Genomic DNA, 25,649 nt, shown 5'->3' with positions numbered 1-25,649 from the left:
AACATACCTAACGACGGCGATTTGCACTGATGTCGGGCTCAGGCATGTCCATATTTGGGCACAGTCCGCACGCCACAACTTTAACTTAATAAAATTGGCTACTGGCTACTAAAATTGGCTACAAGCTTCTTTTGGGCTAAAGCAAAGCAAAGTTTGTTGTTTACCCAGGGTGTCGGACTAAGTACGAAACTTGTTTCCAGCCGGACCCTGCATGGAAGCCTTGCTCAAGGGCTATTCAGCGGTGATTCATGATCGATGTGATGAATTGGGGAATCGAACTAGGGACCTTCCGGTATCAAGGCCGCCCCTCTAACCACTAGGCCACCGCTGCCTAGTGGTTGGTTTCCCTAGACCTGGTTGCTTGTTTCTCTCACAGAATCTGGCAACACTGGTAGCAGCCTGAACTCTACTTGTGAGTACAGTAAACTTGACATTGCAAGTCTTCCTTCAGGTCTGCTAACATGACAGCAGTCAGTCTCCTCCTCTACCAATGTACTGTACAGCACATACAGTGTATATTATCATTGGATTGGAAGACAATTGTCTCCCAAAGCAAAATCCCTTTAGTTTTGATTCCCTGCAGCTGCTGGTGTTTGTGTTGTGGGCTTCCTCCTTGTGGTCTTCACTGTCTGGACCACATTTGGAGGAGAGCCGCCTTTAAATTGTAGACTTGCTGTTTTGAACACTGTTTTAATGGCTCTCTTGAGTAGGGGGATTTCTGGTTGGGGAAGCATGGTTTTTCTAAACAGGATATTTTGTTTGTCGTGTTTCTGCGGCTGTGTACCTGTTTTGTTTTAGTTTTTTTGTTTGGTTGGTTGGTTTTTCGATATGACAGATTGCTCTTGTTCTTGCTTTAAAAACCCCGGGGCTCTTTTAAACTGGGGATGAGAGATGCGTTGACTCGCGATGCTGTACGTTTTGCTACATAATAGCCAGGTTTTCACAATCCATCCCGCAAAAAATGGAAGAAATGTGCGCTGTGCGACCGAACGTGCCCGAGCTGCAGGTGTAACTCGCCTTCCCTGTGAAGATGTGAGAAAACCGACACAGATCTAACGGCAGCAACGCAGTGAACCGAGACCGTGGCAAGACCCAGTAATGTTCTTGTTATGTTGCAGAACCACTACGCCACTTAAGCAATGCAGTCATAAGCACGTTAAAGTATTTACTGCGTACCATTAATGACTTGCAGGTTGGGGAGAATGTGCCAAAGTGATTTGAGCAGGCGTCTCTCTGCGTATTCCATCGCAGGCTAATTGTTTGGGAGGAAATGAAAAGGTTTTGGCTGGAGATGGCGGTTTCCTCTTGAGGTGCGTTTGGCATCACAACAAAGGCCCATCCACAAACAGCAAATAGATCAGCTGCACGCACTCTCACACACACACACACACACACACACACACACACACACACACACACACACACACACACACACACACACACACACTGACCAATAAGCCTGATATAATTGCATTGCGCGCACACACACTGTCTAGTTACCAATAATTAGGTTTACTGAAGGAGTTGTCATGGTTTGCACCTGTAGATTGACCACTTAAAACCTATATACTTAGTTGACCGGGGTCCCCCAGGGCTCTTACTTGCACCCCTAATATTTTCCCTCTACACCAACTCTCTTCACCATAAACAACCAATCTACAATCTTGTGGACCTTGCAGATCTGCTATTTTTGCTGAATGTTTGCCTATTAGGCCAGATTAGGAAAGTGATCGCATTTACATTTTTACTCTTTATGCCAACCACTCAGCCCAGAGGGTTAAATCATGAAGACCACATCCTAGTATCTATTCACTCAGAACAGAAGCATATTATATAATCATTCATGCATTTACTTATACGTAAAAAAAAGCGGAATGCATATAATTTACCGAGTTAACATTGGCTGAGTTATTGTGTGGGTAAAATAGTCTCTCTCCCTCTTTCCCTCCCTATGTCTCTCCTAGTCATAAGCACGTTAAAGTATTTACTGCGTCCAGATCTACAAGCTCGTTGCGCGGCACTCTGTGCCGGGCTACGAGCTTGTATATCTGCTATTTCTGAATAGCCAAAGTGTAAAATAATGCTTTTTAGCTCAAATAAAAAAATGACACAGATGCGTTCCAGGTCTTAATGGGTCAAAAGAAACTTCAACTTCATGTACTGTACACTCAAAACATACAGTAACATATTTGACCAGATTGATAGTGCTTCTTTATAAATCTGTTGTATCATGTTGGTATCTCTTTTTATGTGATGTTTTTTTGTTGCTGTTTTTACTATTTCTTTGTAATACGCAAGGCATAATTGACGAGTCGCCGGTCATTATTGATAAATAAATCCCGACAGGATGATTAGGCTCCGACACGTAGCGGAGGTGCCTAATCATCCTGAATTATTACACGACTACTTAATAAATAAATTGATAAATTGACCCAAATGTAACAACAAAACAAAGTATTTCCTTGCTTACGGCAATGAAAGTATTCCATAAGTGTTGCGCTGGCCGGACACGGTCGCCTTGGAAAACAAGGAAGTGTTGATCAAATAGAATACATTTTCGGTTACTACATCGTCTATTTCTCGCTTCAAATGTTTTCAAAAACATTCTTGAGAGCAACATTTAGTTGTAAATGACATTGTGTGTTTGTTTACATGGCTGTCATGTTGGATACAGCATACAATCAAGCAGCATAGATTGATATGAGCCAGGTGCTCTGAGCCTTTGATTAGACAGCGGTCTGTTATAGAGCTCATCGGTCATTATCAAGAAATGACACACCGCTGAATTCAGTGATTGACCAATCAGAATCAAGCATTCAAGCAAGCTGAGTAATAAGCTCTGATTTTTGGGGCGGTGTAGCCGCCCCCTATAAGTGAGTTTTGGACACCGACCAAAAAATGTGTGTACCCCCTAACCCTTCCATTGTTAATGCAAATCGATACTTTTTCATATCAGCCAATCACATTACAGCTAGTGTCATCACCACTAACTGTAATGTGATTGGCTGACTTTGCAAATTCAGGACTGTGATTGGCTAGCGAAACACATGACACATGTGCAGCCCTATGAATAGCAGTATGGCCTTTAAAAAAAGTCATTATCCTTTTTTTAAAGTGAGTCATGTTGTGATGACCACACACCGCCCACTTCACACTGGGTGTGATTTTTTATATATTTTTGTTAATGTATTTTAATGTCTTGGGCACCAGGAAGACAACACAGAGTTTTGCTGAGGTTGGGGATCTCCATAAATGGGCATGTGACATCGAGCTCTGCTCTGACGTCACTCACAGCTGAAATCGTTGTCTAACAATGCCGATTTGCGCACATGATCCGCCCACAGCTTGTCCATATTTGGCCATAATCAGGCCACCCGTCCGCCTGGCACAACTTGAACTTTATATAGTAGATTATGGAATTTTTCCTCATTACTGTCTACCACAGAACCTCACAGTTTTGATTGCCAGCTTGGTTTAATAGCCAGCGTTTTTACTGTACTGTGATTCACAGGCCTCTTAGTCAGGTGTTGGTAACGTGATACCCAGTATCATATGTCTCTAAGTAATTGCCATTTTGGAGTTGCACTTGTTACATCGTTTTATATACCTAACTCCAGTACGAGGATCTGGCGATAAAAGTGACCTAAATCCTAGATCACACTGCAGACACTTTGTTTAACTTTTCTATTTCTTTCCTCTTCTTTTTTTTCTCCGCTCACTCTTAACCCATTAAAACCAGGAAAGTATCGCTGTCATTTAAGATTTTTAACCGTTGTTTTATACTTTGGCTATTCAAAAATAGCAGATATACAAGCTTATTGAGATCTACAAGCTATGAGCTTGTAGATCTGCTGTAATCGTGAACATTTTTGCAAACCTTTGAATATATACATATTCAGCAAACAGGGCGGGGGGGTGTGGGGGGTTCGGAGGTCAAATACATATAATGTTGAGGGTCCTTGACATGAAAACGTTTGAGCACCACTAATATAGCAACATACTTTTTTTCCGAAAACTGTTTGTAGAATCAGCCTCAGGTCTCGAAGGGTTAAATCTGTCTTGTGTTTCATCAGGAAGATCAGTAACTCATCTCCACCAAGGTGTTTGATATTGAACCTCTCCTGTGTTCTCCCCTCTACCAACCTGATATTGAACAGTTCTTTCTCCTGTGTTCTCCCCTCTACCAGCCTGTGAGAAGGACGTGAAGAAGGTGTGTGCCAACTCCTCAGAGGAACACCTCCAGCCCTTCAAGGACAACATGGAGGCCTTTGTCACCACTGGTGAGTCTGTGTGACGACACACAAACTCAATGCTATCACAGACACTCAGTAACGGATGTCATGGTTGAATCATTTTGTACTTTATAGTAGAGATGTACCGATACAGAGTACCGCTCCGATACCAGTGTATACCATGTGATAAATGACGTGGTATTGGATCGGCACAGACTGGCATACTCGCCGGAACAACACTACTTCATAGCCCCGCAAGCAGCAGGGCTCAAAGGATGGCTTTGTCGGTCGGTCCATCCATCCGTCCACCTCGGAGGATGAACCCTACTGATTTTGGTGACCTAACGGTCTTTCCTATGGCGCAGTGATTCTCAACCTGTGGGCCCGGGGACCACTGGTAGGCCACGCGTGGGTATTATTTGGGGGCGTGGGCCCTCAAATAATTGGCAAAACACTGCAATTTTAAGAAAAGGTTGAGAACCACTGCTCTAGCGCCACCGTTAGGCCAAACATTTCAGTTCCAAACAAAGTTTTCTGAAAATATAATGGACAGATTGCCATGAAGCTTATGACACGCATTCATGCTCCTCTAGTTCCACCCTCAGGCCAAAATGTCATCTTTTTACAAAACACGTCTCATTGTCTAATAGCCAGATTCCAGGATGAAGCCTACTGATTTTGATGACCCCGTGGCCTTTCCTCTAGCACCGCCCTTCCAAAATTGCTGCCAGCAGGGCTTTTAGACTCTTCAGTGTCGTTGTAATTATACGGCAACGTAGTATAAATGGCATGCTTTAGTTATTCATGGTGTAACTCATTGTGAAAGAAGAACAAAGACATGCTGCTCGCTGACACTCAACGAGGGAGTCGTATTCAGATGTGTTGTCTTCTATGAAGTACGCCTCCGCTGATTTATAAAATTTAAAAATGCCTTCATGTCGCACCCACCATCTGCGGCGACCAAGGGTGTTTGTCGAACCGCGCTGAGCGATGAGTCGTCTAATCCTCTCCCGGCACCCTTCAAATCATACACGATGACACACTCCCATGTCCCCGCTGCTAGATAGCGATGATGGATCCTCGTCCTCAGTCACGCTCGTACGCCAGCCCCGGCCGTCACCTCTGGAGTCGTGAGGCAAATCTGAGAAAACACTGCGTGGTCTTCAAAGACGAAACATTCTTTTGGAGCCACAATTTACAACTGAGCAGATCGCCATGAAACCCGGGGCTCGGAGAGCTAGAAAAGCCCCGTTTCCCTGCAGAAACTCAGCAAGGGACCTTTAAAAAGTGCAAAGGTATAATTATGTTTTTTGCCTCGTCAGGCGGTCAGTTGGGTGGCTCAGAGGGTGTGTTTGTTTGTGTGCGCATGCATTGGTTATGCGTGTGTGTGCGTGCGTGCGTGCGTGTTCTACTTGCTGAGAGAGGGCGTCTTGGTGGACTGTGAGACAGCGCGAGGACAGGAGTCTACAGGCATGTAGAAGGGATCACATTGCCCCTAACGGGGTTCTCATGTACTCTAGACTGCCATAAAGCTAGCAGGACATCCATGGCTGTGGCCTTGTAAAGGCAGGCTGGCCTCAGTAGAACATGGCAGAGGACCACCGTGAGAGGGGGGCTCTGATCATCCTGGCCTCTGTACTTCCCCACTGCCTTCAGCTCTCCCTCTTCCACCCAGGGTTGCCAGATCTGCTTGTTATAATTTCCCCGCAAGGTTTTATTTGAAAATAGCCGATCTGCAAGCTCACAACGCGTCGCATCGCGACGCGTTGTGAGCTTGTAGATCTGCTGTTTTCAAATAGCTGATGTATATGTTAAAGTGATCATGTGGCCCATAGTTGCTTCTTTTGGGCTGGTTTTCCTATACCTGGTTGCTTGTTTCTCTCACAGAATCTGGCAACACTGCTTCCACCCCTCAGTATAGGTACAGTAACTGCCACATGAGGATATTACTAACTCATTTAAAGTGATGTTGCAGTTCTTTGGTAGAACCTTGGGTAATGCATTGCTACCTGGCCATGGTATACTAAGTCCAAATATTGCCCCTGTGCTCCGTGAGCGAGGAACTAGGGATTGTGTTTGTTGTGGCTCTCCATTTAGGCTACTGTCATTGTGTGGCGAAACGGGTCTCTTGTTTCACGCTTTTAGCACACAATCAAACACTAACAAAGCGGATTCTGCTGATTTGCCATGTCAAAATGAGCCACCCTGATACTTGGTTCTGGGAAAGTTACAAAATGTTCTAATCATGTGATATGAATCTTGAGCACCCTCTAATGTCACAGAATCTGATGGGTCATTTTCCCAAAACTAAGTTACAGCACTAATTAGTTTTACATTTTGGCACAATCCACTAACAAGTGCGATTTTAATCCATGTTTCACCATGGAGAAAAACACACAATCCCTTGATCACCACTCACAGAGCAAAGGAGCAATTGACGACTATTACTATCACGGCCAGGTATTGCCTTCTTGACCAATCAGTAATTGATGAGGCAATAGGATTCTGAGACAATATTCAAGTTGGTGATGGTTATGCTTCAATATACATGATCTCATGGGGGATAAGCACAATAACACTCAGGTTGGTGGTGTGGAGCTTCTGCCAACAAAGACAGGGATCAGACCATAGTTATACTCTATAGCTGCTACAAGGACCAGCTGAACCATAACAAGACAGGCTGTACCAAAACAATAGCGTTCAAGTCTAAACAGGACATCTTGGCTCTTACAAGCCTCAAAATATATGATATCGTATCGCAACGCACACCGATAAACAACATAAGGTACTATAAGTGAAGGTTGGCTACAAACGACCATAATAATATAATATAGTTCAATTCTCCCTCAGTAGCTACTGTATACAAACCAAGTTCTACCGACGTTCAACATCAACCTCAGCCCACTCCTCTGATTCTTACTGACTCGCCCTTCGAGGTATTAGTTACCAAGCTGCTTATGCATTAGCTAATCCATCAACCCATTGAGGCCTGAGGTTTTGATTCTGCAAAATGTCTGAACGTATGTTTCTATATCGGTGGTTTTCAAACTTTCATGTCAAGGACCCCCAAAATGATATGTATTTGGCCGCCGACCCCCATCTCAAAATATTTTGTTCCAGGGACCCCCAGAAGCAAAGATTTTAGTTAAAAATGTTCCCTTTAAAACAATATATATTCAAAGATTCGCACACATTTTCACGATTTTTCAAAAATAGCAGATCTACAAGCTCATAGTGCCGCGCTATGAGCTTGTATATCTGCTATTTTTGAATAGCCAAAGTGTAAAATAATGCTTTTATTTAGCTCAAATCAAAAAGTGACACAGATGCGTCCCAGGTCTTAATGGGTTAACCACATGAACCCTAGCGTCCCTTTTCTGAGCATGTCATAATAGGCGGCGTACATTTGGTCCAAAAATATCAGATCTACACACTTTTGGAGAAGAGATTTGGTGTATATGTAGGCAACAATGGAAGGGGGGCCAAGTATGGACCCCTGGGGGGGCTTCGGTCAACAGAGCATATATTACTGTAGGGTTTAAGTAGTTGAGGCTCGCGTTGTGAAAGTAATCGGCCCTTACAAGGTGTGCAGAGCGAGGGGGTGATGACAGTCTGCTGAGAATGAGAGGGGGGGGGGCACCGTACAGGAAAGAGAGGTTTTCTGATTCACTTCTCCAGGGCCAACGAGTTGAACAACGATGACTTTTGATCATCGGCGAATGAGGGGTAAGAGTATCGTAATTTAAACAGAGGTGCTTCAGTCAGTTATTTATCGGAGGGTCAGTTATTTATCGGAGGTGATTGTGTATATTATTTCCATGAACGATGGTTCAACATATCATACAAACTGCAGTGCACCTCGCCATGCATTAGACATCCGTATACGCTGCAGACACGGAGCAAAGGCTTACTATATGTTAGGCTATAGCTGTTGCGTACCAGGCTCCACATGCTTGCGTCTCCAATGCTTTATTATATACAGAAACTCCCTCCTGCGTTTGACAGCATGCCAACAAGGGCATCCCGTTTTTTTTTGTCACGACAGTTGATCCAGTGGTGCGTGTTGCCCTCTCCAACCAAGCTCTCACTATATCTTTGGCGCTGCATAGCGGTCAGAACGTGCACGGAGGGGGCCAGACATTGGTAGACTGAAGGCGTCGGTCACCATTTGAGCGGCCGGCGCACCTGCATGCAATCTTTATACTCATGGCTTTTGCATAAACGCTGCAGGGCAAGAACTATCAAACATTTCTGCACGCCACGAAGGAGCAGCTGTTAACGCGTCAAGACCGGGAATGCATACCGTGTCATTTTGAGATTTCTTGGGGCTATTCAAAAATAGCATATCCACAAGCTCATAGCGCGGTACCGAGTGCCGCGCTATGAGCTTGTAGATCTGCTATATTTGAAAAATCGTGAACATTTGTGCAAATCTTTTGAATATATATATATTTTTAAGTGAACGTTTTTAACTCAAATCTTTGCTTCTGGGCATTTTACAAATGTCTTCTAAATACTATTTGGGTTTTTTTTTTAAACCTATGTTGCTATAATATTAGTGGTTCTCAAACTTTTTTCATGTCAAGGAACCCCAAAATGCCATGTATTTGGCTGCGGACCCCCATCTCAAAATATTTTGTTCCAGGGACCCCCCAGATTCAAATATTTGCCGCGCTACGAGCTTGTAGATCTGCTATTTTTTAATAGCCCAAAGAAATCTAAAAAAATTAGACACAGATGCGTTCCCGGTCTTAAGGGGTTAACAGAGCATGCTTGGCCCATAGGGTCAGACTGGACATCCGTGTGTCTCTGGGCAGTATCATGAGCTCTTTTATGTCTCTGAAAGTGACTAATATGCCAGCATCCCCCAAGGAGGTCTCCATTTTACCACATTAACCACTTAAACTCCATATTCTTTGTTGTACGACGGATAGCAGAGAAAATTGCCCATCTACTAGCTCACAACATGTTGCGCCGCGAGCTTGTAGATCTGCACTTTTTTTTAACAGTTTTTCTTTTATTGTGTGGCTATAACGACGTGACGTGCCTAAAATAGGGACACCAGGTTGAAAGTACTTAAAGGGTTAATTGATGGTGTTACTTAAAGCACTGATTCTCAGCGTGGGTTCCAGGGACCACCAGGGGTCCAAATGGACCCCTACGGGTCTGTAACTCCAAGAGTGTAAAAAATGGAACCAAATTGACCATTATGGGTCCATTTTGGTTTCATTTGTACACTCTCAAAGTTAAATAGATGGATAGAAGGACCTTCAGTCGTCGGAGGCAGCAAAGCAGCACAATACCTTAACCACTTGAACCCCATCCATCATCCCTATTCCGGATCTACAAGCAGATCTACAAGCTCACAACGCGTCGCCTTGCGAGCTCGTAGATCTGCTATATTATTTGGCGAAGCGATGTGGTGTAGACGGAAAAAGGCCGTCCAAGTACAGTTGTAACTCGGTTCCGTCTTACTTTGTGCTAAGAAAAGAGGGTTTAAGTGGTTAAACAGTAATAGTAATACCTTAACCCTTTAAGACCGGGAACGCATCTGTGTCATTTTCTTCTTTTCTTCTTCTTTCTTTGGAGATCTACAAGCTCATAGCGCGACACTCGGTGCCGTACTATGAGCTTGTATATCTGCAAATATTTTTGAAAAATCGTGGGCAAATCTTTGAAAACATATATATATATTTTAAACTCAAATCTTTGCTTCTGGGGGATTCTACAAATCCTAACAGTTTTTTTGTTTTAGTTTTTTTTTAACGTATGTTGCTATATATATCAGTGATTCTCAAACTTTTTCATGTCAAGTACCCCCAAAATTATGAGTTTTAGGCCGCGGACCCCCATCTGAAAATATGTTGTTCCACGGACCCCCAGAAGCAAAGATTTTAGTTAAAAATGTATATTATATATTCAAAGATTTGCACACATTTTCAAGATTTTTTTCCCCAAACAATATTCAGATCTACAAGCTCATATCTGCTAATTTTGAATAGCCCAAATAAATCTAAAAATGACACACAGATGCGTTCCCGGTCTTAAAGGGTTAAATGAACACTGAGGATTGTGAAGTGTGGATTGGGGGGTCTAACGCATATCAAACTGGGGGTCCTTGAAATGAAAAAAGAGTGAGAATCACTGGCTTAAAGCAGGACAGGGTAATAATGTCTAATAACAGTATCAAATACTGTTTCTGGGCTCTATCATAATAACCTCCTTTATGGCTCTGAAAGTGACCTCCATTGTACTCCATTAAAGGCAAGGCAAGGCAAGGCAATTTTATTTGTGTAGCGCATTTCAACAACAAGGCAATTGGAATGTGCTTTACACGGAATACCAAACTAAGGAAACACAATAATAAAATAATAAAATGGCATTAGGATGCATAAAACAAAAGAAGTAAAATGTATAAATACAGTTACAGTGCAGAGGAGAAAAATATGAAATAACTCAATCAAACGCAGCGACAAACAGAAAGGCCTTTAGTTGTGTTTTAAAAGAAATAAGAGTAGCAGCAGACCTGCGTTTTTCTGGGAGCTTGTTCCAGATATGTGGTGCATACAAACTAAATGCTGCTTCCCTACGTTTATTGTTGGTTGTAGGGAGAGAAAGCAGATCCTTTCCCAGATGACCTGATACTAGAGGTCTGGATGGTTCATGATATCGTACAGGATCAGACATGTATTTTGGCCCCTAAACCATTTAAAGCTTTATAGACCATTAACCACTTAAACCCTATTTGGTTGACTGAGTCCCTCAATTCCCCTGACCGGAGTCCCTCAATAGCAGATCGTGAGCTTGTCGATCTGCTATTTTCTTTATACGGATGTTGGGGTTTAAGTAGGTGGTTAAAGGGTTATTGACAGCGTTACTTGCAGCAGGACGAGGTATGGTGAGACAGTAGACTGTTTCTATAAAAGATGAAGGCGAGGTATCTCATGAGGTGATTTGATTGTAGCCACATGTTGGAAAATGAGGGGAAGTCATGTTTGCACTGCATTCTTGAAAAGCTAAAGGACTATACCAACGGTCTGGTACATTTAGCCCGTTGGCGACGATTACCTGACATTACTGAATACCGCCGGGCCGAACCATTATTCCAAAGCATACCGTTGTTTGATTTTCAAGGAAGCTGCTGGAGTCCATTGATTTGATTTACAGTGGGGGCTTATTGCAAATTAGCATTATGCAAATACAAAAAGGAAGACAATTAAGCTCACTGCTTTATTTTCTTTGTCAGCACTTCCGAAGTACAGACTTCCAGGTGGAAGCATTTGAAAATTGTGTGAGCCAACAGTTTGCATCAAGAAACCATTTCATTTCAAGCTTTCAGCGATATATATGCACTGGCATGCCTTTGGTTTGGTTGCTAATACAGAAAAAGAGGAGCATTGGTCAATATCATAATATGATATTTGAAATATCTTAAAAAAACACAGTGGGGGACAGTGCTGGCTGGGAAAGGGCATTCATGTAACAAAACACATCATGAACTTAAATGTGAATTACAATGAATAGGCTATTTGTGAATTTGAATATCATTAATTTCGCTGTTGTCTATGCTTTGGAAGGGGTGGCATTTAATCATGCCGTCATGAAGTGCGTGTGTGTGTGTGTGTGTGTGTGTGTGTGTGTGTGTCCATGTGTGTCCGTGTGTGCGCGTGGGTGCGCACGATCCACATGCATAGAGGGCTTAACGTGGGGTAGTAGTTGGTGTTACATAGAATGTTAGGCCCTCATTCTCATAGTACCGATGTATACCAGTATATGAATATCTCAGAATATAGTACAGATGTATACCACTATATGAATCCATAAGGCCCTCATTCTCATAATATAGTACCGATGTATACCACTGTATGAATCCATAAGGCCCTCATTCTCTTTTTTTCTTTTTTCTTTTTTTTTTCATTTTCATTTTTACAAAGTAAACATACAACCCCCCCAGATCCCTCCCCCCTCCCCACATACAAACCCACATACAGAAACACAGATAAAATAATCAAAACATAATCAAAAATAAAGGTACACAAAAAAAGGCCCTCATTCTCATAATATAGTACCGATGTATACCGCTATATGAATCCATAAGGCCCTCATTCTCATAATATAGTACCGATGTATACCACTATATGAATCCATAAGGCCCTCATTCTCATAATATAGTACCGATGTATACCACTATATGAATCCATAAGGTCCTCATTCTCATAATATAGTACCGATGTATACCACTATATGAATCCATAAGTCACAGACTCTGTGGGAGCCTTGTGTTTGTGTGTAGCATTGACCCATAACCCCCACAGCCTGTAGAGAGGCGCACAGCAGGGTCTGCAGGTGAACCCCAACGCCCTGAACACACACACACACACACACACACACACACACACACACACACACACACACACACACACACACACACACACACACACACACACACACACACACACACACACACACACACACACACACACACACACACACACACGCACACACACACGCAACGTACTAAATGTCTAAAATGAATCACTTTCAACATGGCATAGCTGTTTTGGGCTTGCCATTATAGGGAATTTTACAAATGAATTCAAGTTTTCAAACATGGCAAAAATAGCCGATCTCAACACATATAAATCAGCTATTCTTGTAATTCATCATATGAGGAAGTATTATAGGGCTTCAGGGCTGAACTGATTCATCCTGTTGTATGGTGGTGGAAAGTAACTGAGGGCATTTACTCAAGTACTGTACTTGAGTACAATTGTGAGGTACTGAACTTGATTATTACCATTTTCCTGCTACTTTACATTTTTACTTTTACTTTTTACTTATACTTGTTTATGCTTCTAAATTGACTGTACTGGGATACACTGGGATACACTGATGTATTTGTACAGTACCCTTCTTTCTCTTCTGCTGTTTAACAGCTGATGGTGTGGTGGTTGGTGGGGTGGGTGGGAGAGGGTGAGCAAGCTATCTGTGTATGAATGTATCCGTATACTTTTATTGTATGTAATATTCTATGTCTGTTGTTCATGTTTTTATGTGACCCCCTCGAAAATGGGGCTATCCCTTAAAAATAAAAATCTGAAATCTACACTAAATGCTGCACCATCTTTGCTGTAGTTCAAATGTGCAGAAGTTATGGATTGCCACTTTAATTTCTCTCCATTTCCCCATGTCCATAAACGTGTGGTAACTCTGGATTCACTCTCAGTGACTTCAACAGTTCTCTCATTGAGAAACAGCGTTTCATTGCTTTCGGAGCTATTTACTGTTGAGTTGAAAGAAAAGGGGGGGGGAAAGCCTCCCAAGTCAACAATCAACCACCTTTCTGTTTCCCCTTTAATAGAAGCTCTTTGAAACCTCTGGGGACATTTTGAGGGGCATATTTTGAGTGTTGAATACACACCACGACTAATTGAAAACAAATTCCTGCCTTTAATCTTGGGTTGTGTAATGTTTCCTTTGGCTGGCTCTCTCAGGGAATGCACGATTGTCTTTGAATCCTCACGCTCTCTCTCTCGCTGTGTGAATCACAGCCCAGTCACCAAAGCTTTACTTATTCAGATTAAGTGCGTGTTGAGATCATGGTGGCTGTTGCACAGCGGTTCATTGTTGATAGACTGTCCATAAATTATATTAGCCAGATACCCATGATGATTGAAGGTCGGCTGACACTGTACATACTGTATATTAGCATCATATCCACTGTTCACAGTATGTACATATCCATTCATATAGGTGATATATTCACATTTACTTAAGTACTGTACTTGAGTAAACATTTTCACGATTTTTCAAAAATAGCAGATCTACAAGCTCATATTCAAAGATTTGCACACATTTTCACGATTTTTCAAAAATAGCAGATCTACAAGCTCATAGCGCGGCACTCGGTGCCGCGCTATGAGCTTGTAGATCTGCTATTTTTGAATAGCCCAAAGAAATCCTAAAATGACACACACAGATGCGTGCCCACCCGGTCTCAATGGGATAAGGCAGGAACCTAGCATGGTTCCAGACGAATCTGCCTTTGACAAAATTGCATTGTGTCGTGTGATATTGTCTGGCCACGCGAGGCTAGCAGGAACCGGTTTCATCGAGGCACTTATCGCATCGACGTCTTCGAGATGCTTCTCACTTGTGTGCTGTGATGAGTCATGTAGGGGTTGACAGAAGACGAAGACTTGTCGTACGCCTCGGCTTCAGCGGACGCATCACAGAGAGACCTACGCGCGTCCCCTCTCTCTCTCTCTCTCTCCCTCCGTCGCCCTTTGTGATCTGCATCTGCCCGCTAGGTAAAGCAGTGGTTTGGAAAAGTGTGTCAGAGTTTTAAAGCCCTAATTTATTGTTCCTCTCAGCGTGCGTGTCTCATAACTTTCTAGTTAGCCACTACTGGTTTCATGTTTACACGGAGAGCAGTGTGAAGAGAAACTTCACACACATCTTCACTCTCTCTCTCTCTCTCTCTCTCTCTCGTTCTCTTGCTCTCTCACCCTCTCTCAGCCCCAGTGCCACCTCTGCAAAGAGTCACACCAGAGGGGTACCTCAGGCGCCAGCCTGACCCCCACTGAGACTAACGCCATTGGTCACGCCCCCCCCTTCCCCCTCCCCCTCCTCCTATCCCAGCCACGGCCACCCCCTTCATTAAGTGTACCTCAGCCCCCTTACCCATATACAGGAAAAGCAAAAAGAGAGAGGGGAGGTTGGTTGGAGACTTAAGCTCACCCTCTCCCAGAAGACCCCCAAACCTGCCTTTGAACAATTTTTTGGAGACTTCCCCCTCTTAAATCTTCAAGTGGGAAAGGTCCCCCCCATCATTGTAAAAAGGATGAATCTGGAAAAATGCAATAAATCTGAGATCAGAGGCAACTCTCTGGCCCTAGATAAATTCTTGCACCTCAGCCCGGCCCGGCGCACACATCTGCCTTGCATTTAGACACTTTTACATGGCAGGAGTCCACTGGAGGAGCCTCCAGTTCCCAAGCCTGGCTATTCAGCCCTGCGCCCCTGCATCGGCTCCCCTCATATGCGTGCACACACACGCACACATGCACACGCACGCACACACACACACACACACACACACACACACACACACACACACACACACACACACACACACCTCCAGAACACAGACCACTGCCCCCCCCCCACCCCAACCCCAGGCATCACAACCTCACACTCCCCTGTGTCAACACACTCGCACAGAAACATGTCAGACTTTACAATGCGCTTAACTGACACATCCATAACATGCTCGGCTCGCTGCACCATAGACATCTCAACCGCTTCCTCTCTGGGCCAGCAGCCCCCCCCCCCCCCTCCCCCTTCCCTCCCCCCCTCCAACCCCCTCAGTCTGTGCTCTCCACCCAGAAGGTGATGCCAGTGTCCTCCTGGTATCAGTCCCAATTGGTTTTAACCCATTGAGACGATTCTACATGTCTCCTAAATCTCAACAGTATTCTGAAAAACGTATGTTTCTATATCAGTGGTGCTCAAACTTTTTCATGTCAAGGACCCCCAAAATGATATGTATTTGGCCGCGGAACCCCATCAAAATATTTTGTTCCAGGGACCCCCAGAAGTAAAGATTTGAGTTAAAAATGTTCGCTTTAAAAAAATATATATTCAAAGATTTGCACACATTGCCACGATTTTTCGATCTGTTTCCTTAATTGATCAGAATACTTTTTTTACTTTTTTCTTCTTCTTTTTTTCCCCTCCTTTTCTGCAGCTCAAAAGGAACACACGGCAGAAGACGACCGAATCAAGGCGGCACAGAAAAGGTAGGAAACCAACATACGTTACTGACCCGCCGCCGGCCAAAGACTTCTTTCAATTTACGAGCCGAAGCGTCATAATGTTTGCACAGAGAATCTTGACGTCTTCTGCAGTTTTCTGGGGGTAATATCTCAGTAATGCTCTCTGTGTCGGGGCTCCCATGAACAACGTTAGGGAATCGTGCCAAGTGTTATTGATGGGCGAACATCGCATAGCCGTCATCGGGGTTATTTAGCATGCTTCGCATAGATAACATAGCTGGCATCTGATAGCAGTAATGCTAGCAATTTGTATGGCTGCCTGTAGTCATTAGCGCCGGCTGATAAGGGCCGTGGTTGGACAGGGGATGCAGCAGTGAGTGAGGCCTCCCAGGATTCAGCCACGAGATTGCATCCCAGCTTAGAGCAGTGGTGGAAAAAGTACTCGCATGTTTTTACTTAAGTAAAAGTATGAATTCTGCCATGTGGAAGTACTCTGTTACAAGTAAAAGTCCGGAATTCCACTACCACTATTGATACCAATACAAAAGTATTGGTATCAAAATGTACTTCAAGTACCAAAAGTAAAAGTACTAAAATGTTTGAAAATAGCAGATCTACAAGCTCACAATGCGTCGCCATGCGACGCGTTGTGAGCTTGTAGATTGGCTATTTTCAAGCTCAGGTATAAAATAGGGCTAAAGTGGTAAATGTATGTTTTATAATGCAATAATTTATATCCGCAAAGTAACCTAGTAACTAAAGTTTTCAAATAATTAAAAAAAAAGTAAAAGTACCTCAAAATACAGTACTTGAGTAAATATACTTAGTTACGTTACACCACTGCTAGACAGGAATACAAAGCTACAGAGGGAGGGGTGGGCTCAAGCAACACAGTGTACACATATACGCATCTACGAAATGTAACTTTATCCTATAGCGAAAATGTGGCGAACATGTGACGAGCGGTGCTCGTTTCACGTGCGCGCACAGCACACAGCACACACACACACAACTTGCAACATGCTGCGTGTTGACGCTGAACACACCGTGCTTCCTCCGCTATCACTCTTATCTGCCATGTTTTCTCACGAAAACTCCCAGGAGCCACTGCGTGAGGCGTCTGATTTATAGGCGCAAGACACACTGGCGGCCGCTTTGACTCGCGTTAGAACAAAATCATATCTGGAACATTTCATATTGGCGGTGGGGCGGGGGGGAATGATGCTGGAAAGGACAAATAAAGCAAATAGATTATTTTTCCCCCTTGTTTAGATAGGGAGTGGAATTGTTTGCTTTAAATTGTAACCCTCCCACTTCCGAGATAAATCACGAAAAGCACATAAAGGAGAAACGTGGAAGATGCCGGACGCCGGGGAAATGGAAACTATAAACAATTAGGAGGTTGATTGCTTTGGACAATACTTTAACTAACGGCTAATGTTTCCAAATGGTTCTGTTTCATCTTGCTCTCTGCAGAACCAGTGAGGCGTGGAAATAGATCTCTCTCTCTCTCTGTCCGTCTCTATTGTTTTTCCTCCTCCTCTCTCTCTCTCTCTCTCTCTCTCTCTATTTGTCCTGTTGGTATAATGATGGCTCTATCTCTTGTGCTGAGAGATGCTTTTATTTGCGTGTGCGTGTGTGCGTGAGAGCGCCACTCCTGTAGTGAAGGTGTTGAACTTGGAGGGGGCGTGTTGATCAAAAGGGCCCCGCGGCTGACAGCGCCTTTGACTTTAATGAAGTTTTCCTTTAATTTTGGCTAAGGAGAGACGGCTGACTGACTGGAGCTAATATAAGGAGAGGTGGGGTGGGGTGGGGGTGGGGGGGGGTCTAGGGGTCTCTCTGTCTCTCTCGGGTTCCCACAGAGTCACCTCGTAAAAGTGACACGCCGGTGATGAATATGGGCGACGGTGGGCTCACTTGGCTCTGGGTGGGCTCTCTCACATCTGTGCTGGATGAGGTGTATCTACACACACGCACACGCACACACACACGCACACACACACGCACACACACACACACACACACACACACACACACACACACACACACACACGGGAGCAGCAGTGGCAACTCTGTTACGGCTGGGTGTTAATAAAGGCAATAGACACCACATCCCTACTGTTACCTAATACGTCTCACCCTCAGCCCCGGGAGGAGTTAGTAGCTTTCTCCTGTTTTGATCCCCGTGACCCCGAAGGCAACCCGCTGTCCATGAATCTGTTGCTCTCAAGCCTGCCGGGGTGAATTTTCTCTCGGCTTTAATTGGCTAAGCGTTGAATTGGCTAAGAGGTGTGTTCAAGAGCATTGTTTTGCTCACGGCGTGTCACTTCGTGCCGCACTGCAAGCTTTTACATCTGTTATTTTTGAAATCTTTAGAAAAATAACGAAAATGTTTATTATTTTGTTTTTGTTTATTTTTTTTATTTCGATTGTTTTTTCTTCACACATACACATAAATCTTCTCTTCTGAACGTACCTGGCACAAAATACATTCAGATGGGGGTCCGCGGGCCAAATACATATCAATTTGGGGGTCCTCCGTCCTTGACACGAAAAAGTGAGAACCACTGTTTTAGACGCTTAGTCTTGTTTAACCAAAGGTTGGGTTTTTTATTATATTATGATATTTGAGCTGTCATCCATGTCTGACTCACTCTGGGACTCCGCAGTGGCTGATGTGGTGATTAGAACTACCTGTTCTTACTGTTTGTGATAGTTTGCAAACATTTAACCACATGAACCCTAGCATCCCTTTAGGGCATAGCAGTGTAAAGAAAAAAGAATATTTATTTATATTATATACTATATTTAATAAATGCCTGTTATTTTGCGGTTTAAATTTTTTTTTTGACACAGAATGAAATGTCTTACGGTCATGATCCACCAGGACCCTGGGTGGCTTGGTTCCAGGCTTAAAATAATTTGAAATGTTTATATTGAAATTAATGGGCTTTCTATCTGTGGCACCACACTATGGCCACCACTGCTATGCTCTATTCTGGGGGCGAACATTGAGGTGAAAATAGAACATCATCTATTTTTGGTGGAGAGATTTTGTCAGCAGAGTATATAAGGTTTGAGTTCTTAAAGGTGCAGTATGTGATATTTTGTTCAAGTAACTGTTAAATAGCTCTGTATTTTGATCATCGATCATTGCTGTAGACTAGAGTGTTTGTTCAGTAACAGGGGTGATTGGCTCATACATTAGTACACCCCTATATTAGTACACCCCTAGCTGTACTGTGATTGGCTGACTCTATTCAGCACTGTGATTGGCTAGCGACACACATGATGAAATGAATAACCTCTAAATAGGACTATGCACTTAAAAAAAATATACTTTTTTTTAAGTGAGCTTCCATCACTGTGATGACCACTGTGATGACCATACCGCCCCTGATTTCTTTATTTTTAGCGGCGCTAGCCGCTCTATACTCTATAGGTATAGAGCGGGTCCTGCTCTATACCTGACTTTGTCCGTGTTCACCGTCAACGCTCTGATTGGTCAGACCCGTCAACGCTCTGATTGGTCAGACCCGTCAACGCTCTGATTGGTCAGACCCGTCAACGCTCTGATTGGTCAGACCCGTCAACGCTCTGATTGGTCAGACCCGCCAACGCTCTGATTGGTCAGACCCGTCAACAGAGTGATTGGTCAAGCTTCACGTGACACATGGCTATAAACACATTATAAACATACATATCGATGACAAAATGTATCAAAGGCGCCGCTACCTTCACACAGGGTGTGATTTTTTTATTAAATACTTTGGAAAAATGTTGGAATTGTTTTTAGTTGAGGAAAAGTTGTGATTTTTTTTGTTTAAACTTTTTCTAAATCTTTTGAAATAATATGAATATTATTTTTTAAATGTATGGAAACGGAAAACAATTGATATTTACCTCATCTTTGGGACCCAAAGATGGGTTTGGGGAAACGGTGGCCTTCAGTAGTACCCAGTATCTGAGCGACAAGTCCTTTTCCTCAACATGCAGTCCTAATTTGTCTGCTTCATGTTTGAGGGTTCCATTATGGTTTTCCTGGTTCTGTCCACAGTTACAGCCCATTAAGTTTCCTACTCCCCCCATCACGCTCCATTTCATATGGCTGTTGCTGCGTTGCACATGCAATATGCACTTATGACTCCTTTCCAGTGGTGTAAAGGAACTAAGTACATTTACTCAAGTACTGAACTTAAGTACAATGTGTAGGTACTTTTACTTTACTGGAGTATTTCCAGTTGTCTATACTTTTACTTTACTCCACTACATCGCGGAGGCAAATATTGTACTTTTACTCCACTACAATTATTTGAAAACTTTAGTTACTAGTTACTTTGCAGATATGAATTTAAATAAAACACATACATTAACCACTTTAGCCTTATTTTATACCTAGGTTATTTGAAAATAGCCGATCTACAAGCTTGATGCGACGCGCTGTGAGCTTGTAGATCTGATATTTTTTTCCAAACATTTTTGTACTTAATTTTGGTACTATAAGTACATTTTGATGCTTTTGTACTTTTACTCAAGTCAATTTTGAATTCCAGACTTTTACTTGTAACAGAGTACTTCTACATTGCACTATTGATACTTTTACTTAAGTAAAACATTTGAGTACTTTTTCCACCACTGCTTCTTCCTTTCTCTTCTGTTTTTTTCCCTCCTTTTTTGTTTATGCTGGTTTGGTATTACTTTATCCAGCCAAGATAGGAAGGCAAGGAGAAGGAATCCAGTTTTTGGGGCTTTCAACATGGAGTTTACCACTCTAATCTTTTTTACTAGGGGGAACAGAGGAATGTTGATTTTGCTGTCCAAATATTTCTCTGATATTCATGGTTACTCATGGTTTTGTAATGGCTCTTTTTTTATATAGCTGTCAGTGAGGAATGCCTGACGTGGGTACTGTTGTAAACCCTTGCACGGCAATACCATCATAGCATGGAGTGTGTGTGTGTGTGTGTGTGTGTGTGTGTGTGTGTGTGTGTGTGTGTGTGTGTGTGTGTGTGTGTGTGTGTGTGTGTGTGTGTGTGTGTGTGTGTGTGTGTGTGTGTGTGTGTGTGTGTGTGTGTGTGTGTGTGTGTGTGTGTGTGTGTGTGTGTCGGTGTGCATTTGTGCAAAAATACAGTTACAATTTATTTGATTTATTTGTATGCATGTTATCATTACAGAATGAATAGAGAGTAATCGAACATTGCGTTCTTAGATTGTATAATTATGTAATCGTTAAACTTTGAAATTAATTCAAACATCTTATTTTGCCAGCTGTTGCTCCTTGCCCTCATCTCCTCACATTACACAAGAATATTGTACAAACCAACTCAGCAGGAGGAACAATAAACGTATTCATTAATTACGTACTATTTGGCTATAAATTTGGCACTGATCATCTAGATTATAGTATCTAGAACTGTTTCTACAAAATATAGAAACATTGTGATTACAATATTCAGCAAAATAATCAGGAATATTATTTTAGTTGCAACGAATGCATGTTTGTGTCCATGGGGGGGGTTAAGCTTGCTATCAGTGGTTCTCAAAGTGGGGTCCGGGGACCCCCAGGAGTCCTTGAGGGGGGGGGGGGGGGGGTTCCAGGGGGTCCCCAGCAAAAGTAGTTAACATAGCATTACAATAATTGCGCCTCCTCTGACATAATGCATCAATAATGGAGCCAGCGGAATGGAGAGCCACCTCATTGTAGTGGACCACGCTGCAGGCTGCTGGAGCCAAACTCCACGGACCCCTCGTTCCCCTTCTCTCTTTTGTAGAGCAACAGATGATCTACAACACCCCCCATTGGTCTTACGATGCACCACTGGGGAAAGGGAGACAGGAGCCTCCTCTCTCTCTCTCTCTTTCTGTGTGTGTGTGTGTGTGTGTGTGTGTGTGTGTGTGTGTGTGTGTGTGTGTGTGTGTGTGTCTCACTCTCTCTCTCCTCTCTGTGGCAGCTAGCTGTCTGCGCAGCACATTGTCCCGTTCCGCCCGCACGGCGCCCCAACGTGTCTTGGATTAGCGTCGCTAACAGCCACCTAGCATCTGGAGGTCAGCGTGCGTCTCTGTCGGCGTTCATTTCAGTTCAGTGCGGACGCGCCGAGCATCGTCTCCTCCTCCTCCTGAACCACGGCCCGCTCTTCATCAGCCCCTCTGACAGGAGAGGCCACGAAATGTCTTTAATGTTTGGTTTAGGCAGAGACCCCGGAGCAGCGCGGGTCCGTTTTTTTCTCATGCCTCGAGAAGAAAAGCGCCCCCCCGCTGAGAGCCTCGCTATACGGGTTTCACATTTTGGTTACAATTGAATTAGGCTGAGGATCTCATTGACGTATACGAGAAGCTGCAGGGCCGATCCCGTGTGGGGTGGTGTAGTCCAGGGGTCCTAAGTGAAGGGTGGTGGAGTCCAGGGGTCCTGAGTGAAGGGTGGAGTAGTCCAGGGGTTCTAAGTGAAGGGTGGAGTAGTCCAGGGGTCCTACGTGAAGGGTGGAGTTGTCCAGGGGTCATTTATACTCAGTCGTATGACTGTGTTTAAGTATAAATTTGCTTTACGAAAGACCAGGACCACACCGTGTGGACAATGTCAAGGATCCATAAACGTGTGTGTGTGTGTGTGTGTGTGTGTGTGTGTGTGTGTGTGTGTGTGTGTGTGTGTGTGTGTGTGTGTGTGTGTGTGTGTGTGTGTGTGTGTGTGTGTGTGTGTGTGTGTGTGTGTGTGTGTGTGTGTGTGTGTGTGTGTGTGCGTGCGTGAAATAATATGCGAGCATATTTATGGGTGTGTTTGTGTTGTCATTCTTACAGGTAATGCAAAAAAGCGAGTAGGAAGTGTAGTTCCCCGGGTCATAGTGCAATACATAAAACCAGTACATTAAAACAAAGCAATGAAAACGGATCATAATAAACAATAAGAGCAGCAAACGTAAAACTTCACTTGAAATGAAGTGATCATCAAAGTGTCTCTAAAGTCTAAAACCATCAGGTGGGACGGTTCAGGGTAAGTATTGGAAATTGGAAATACTTAAGTAAATGTACTTAGTTACTTTCCACCACTGCTTTTCACTGATTGGCTGACTGATGTGATGCGGTGCATGCTGCTAACGCCATCCTGCTAACAGTATGTGAACCTTCTCCCTCCAGGTTCCAGGACATGGTGAGCTACTTTGGGCTCAAGCCAAAGTCTGGGGAGAAGGAAGTGGCCCCCAGTTACGTCTTCATGCTCTGGTACGAGTTCTGCAACGACTTCAAGAACATGTGGAAACGGGAGAACAAGAACATCTCCAAGGAGAGGTAAGCCGGGCTCAGCAAAGGTCATGAAAACTGGAGTAGTATCCTTGACTAAAGAAATGAGTAGTCAACTAAATACTTAACACATCAAGTGCCAGAGGTTTTTTAAAACACATCCAGTGCCAGCGTTCTTACCTGTTTAGAGCTGTAGAGGCCTCCACGAGGACGCCGATGTAAACAAAGGGTGCGTGCACGATGGTCGAGGGTCCCGACTAACGACTGGAACAATAATATTTCTGACGCGATCCGCCATTGCAGAGTGATCGCACGTGTCTTTCTCCTGATCCTATCATTGGAGAGGACGGAAGAGACGTTTCTTGGGACCTTGTCACATCCGTCCATTCCATTTTACAGGGACCTAGGATGATTCCTAAGTTGTGTTAGAGCGCCCATTGTGGGAAAAAAAACACGAGAATCCAAACACGAGAATTCTCGTTTATGGCACTCGACGGGTGCACTCAATGTGTGAAATAGTGTTTTCTACGTACAATCTTGCAGAGGCTTTTCAGTCAGTTTGTGAGTTTTAGAACTGAACACTCTAATGTTTTCCCTGACTGTCGCTACTGGCTGTTGTCATAGACTGTCAGAATTAAAGGGTTATATCTAGAGTTCAGAGCTGTGCGGGGTGGGGGGGGGTAGGGGGGGGCGTGGACGAATCAACGAACAAACTCTTGGCCGACAAACGCAATCGATTCATTGACCATGAGGGGACAGCTCTATAAATGTCCAGTGGAACGCAAGAAGTTAATTTAGAAACGAAACAAGAAAAACATGCACTAAGATGCCACTTTGGGTTGTTAAAAAAAAAAAAAAAAAAAAGAATTATGGGTGAGTTTGGAGCCAATGTTGACAGCTGCACTCCAACTCTAAAAGACAGACGCTCACCATGCGATTCAGCCACAAGGCTGTTTGTCTGGCCTTGTCTTTACACACAATGCTGAACAACTCAAACAAGCACACAGCCGAATCGACACTAAATTCTCCATGAGAGACATGAAGCTTCTCAGTAAGTCACTCCAGAAAGAGAAGGCAAACGGGCAGGGCCAAGACATTGGTTCCCATGTCTGAAAGCCTGGGCCTGAATTTATGACGCTCCCCCCCCCCCGACCCGAGGCGACATATCGGGGGGCATCCCACCGAGGGACAGCGGGCCCTCCTGGCAGCCGGCTGGCTTAACTAGCAGGGGGACAGGAGGGCCCGGGTGGCCGTAAAAATTCTGTGTGTCTTCATGGGCGGTGGTGGAAAGAGTACTCATGTTTTACTTAAGTAAAAGTATCAATACTGCAATGAAGAAATACTCTGTTACAAGTTAGAGTCAGGAATTCAAAATTGACTTGAGTAAAAGTACAAAAGTATTGGCATCAAAATATACTTATCCTACTATAATTCTAGTAACCTGACGGTGGGTGGGTGGATGGAGTCCTGGGTCTCCGATCAAACTGCGCATGCGTCGTTGCCAGGTTTCGCGAGAGAAACAAGCAGCAAGGTCTATGAAAACGAGACCAAACCAAACTAACCCTATGACACCAACATTGGCCCTAAAGCGCTTACAATCGGCGGACATGGCAACACCGACGCCGACGCTACACCATAGACCCCGCCCACTCTCTACTGTGGAAAGTAAACACTCCAGATTTCCCCCCCCCCACACGATGCACATTAGCTCCATAAAGAACGGTTCTATGTCGTTCTCTTCCAGGATCGGGCGAACGTCCGCCAAGGCTCCGCTGTTTACCCTTTTGTATACATCGTATCCCAAAACTTATGGTAGATTCTAAACCGCACGGATGTTTAAGGTTTGGTCGGCTGCATAATATTTTAGGTTGCCAGCGAAACTACCCGTTTAAATCGCTTATTTAGTCAGCCTGTGGCCATGTTTCCCATTGGAGCCAAACCGGGAGACACCGGCTACACGAGGCGCGCGGATACGTGCATCCCCCATAGGCAGACTTTTAAAATAGGACTGGATCTAAAAGTGAGCGTGTGTGCGTCAAAAACTCTGCTGTGTTTCGTGTGTGTGTGTGTGTGTGTGTGTGTGTGTGTGTGTGTGTGTTTGCGACGACGGGGGGGACGGGGGGGGAGTAGCATCGTGCCTCCGTGGTGTGTGTGTGTGGCTGGGGGCTGGGGGGGGAGATGATCGCCCGTGTGTGTTCGCGACAGGCCACGGGCCGCATGGATGTACCGTGGTGTGTGTGTGTGTGTGTGTGTGTGTGTGTGTGTGTGTGTGTGTGTGTGTGTGTGTGTGTGTGTGTGTGTGTGTGTGTGTGTGTGTGTGTGTGTGTGTGTGTGTGTGTGTGTGTGTGTGTGTGTGTGTGTGTGTGTGTGTGTGTGTGTGTGTGTGTGTGTGTGTGTACGCCATTCTCCG

The 25,649-nt window shown here is 44.0% G+C and overlaps 1 protein-coding gene across 1 annotated transcript in view; it reads left to right on the top strand.

Annotated features, from left to right (window-relative positions):
- The window catches only part of LOC311036541 (formin), a 75,246-nt gene that overhangs the window by 42,023 nt on the left and 7,574 nt on the right, over positions 1–25,649 (top strand). The window contains exons 13-15 of the mRNA XM_084045279.1: positions 4,188–4,280; positions 15,982–16,033; positions 23,138–23,287. Of these exons, the coding sequence (XP_083901405.1) occupies positions 4,188–4,280; positions 15,982–16,033; positions 23,138–23,287 (295 nt within the window). The remainder of the gene's footprint in view (positions 1–4,187; positions 4,281–15,981; positions 16,034–23,137; positions 23,288–25,649) is intronic.

The sequence above is a fragment of the Gymnoscopelus microlampas genome (genome assembly GCF_963454915.1).
Source record: "Gymnoscopelus microlampas genome assembly, chromosome: 20".
NCBI classification, from domain to species: Eukaryota; Metazoa; Chordata; class Actinopteri; order Myctophiformes; family Myctophidae; genus Gymnoscopelus; species Gymnoscopelus microlampas.
This window is presented reverse-complemented; position numbering and strand designations above follow the sequence as displayed.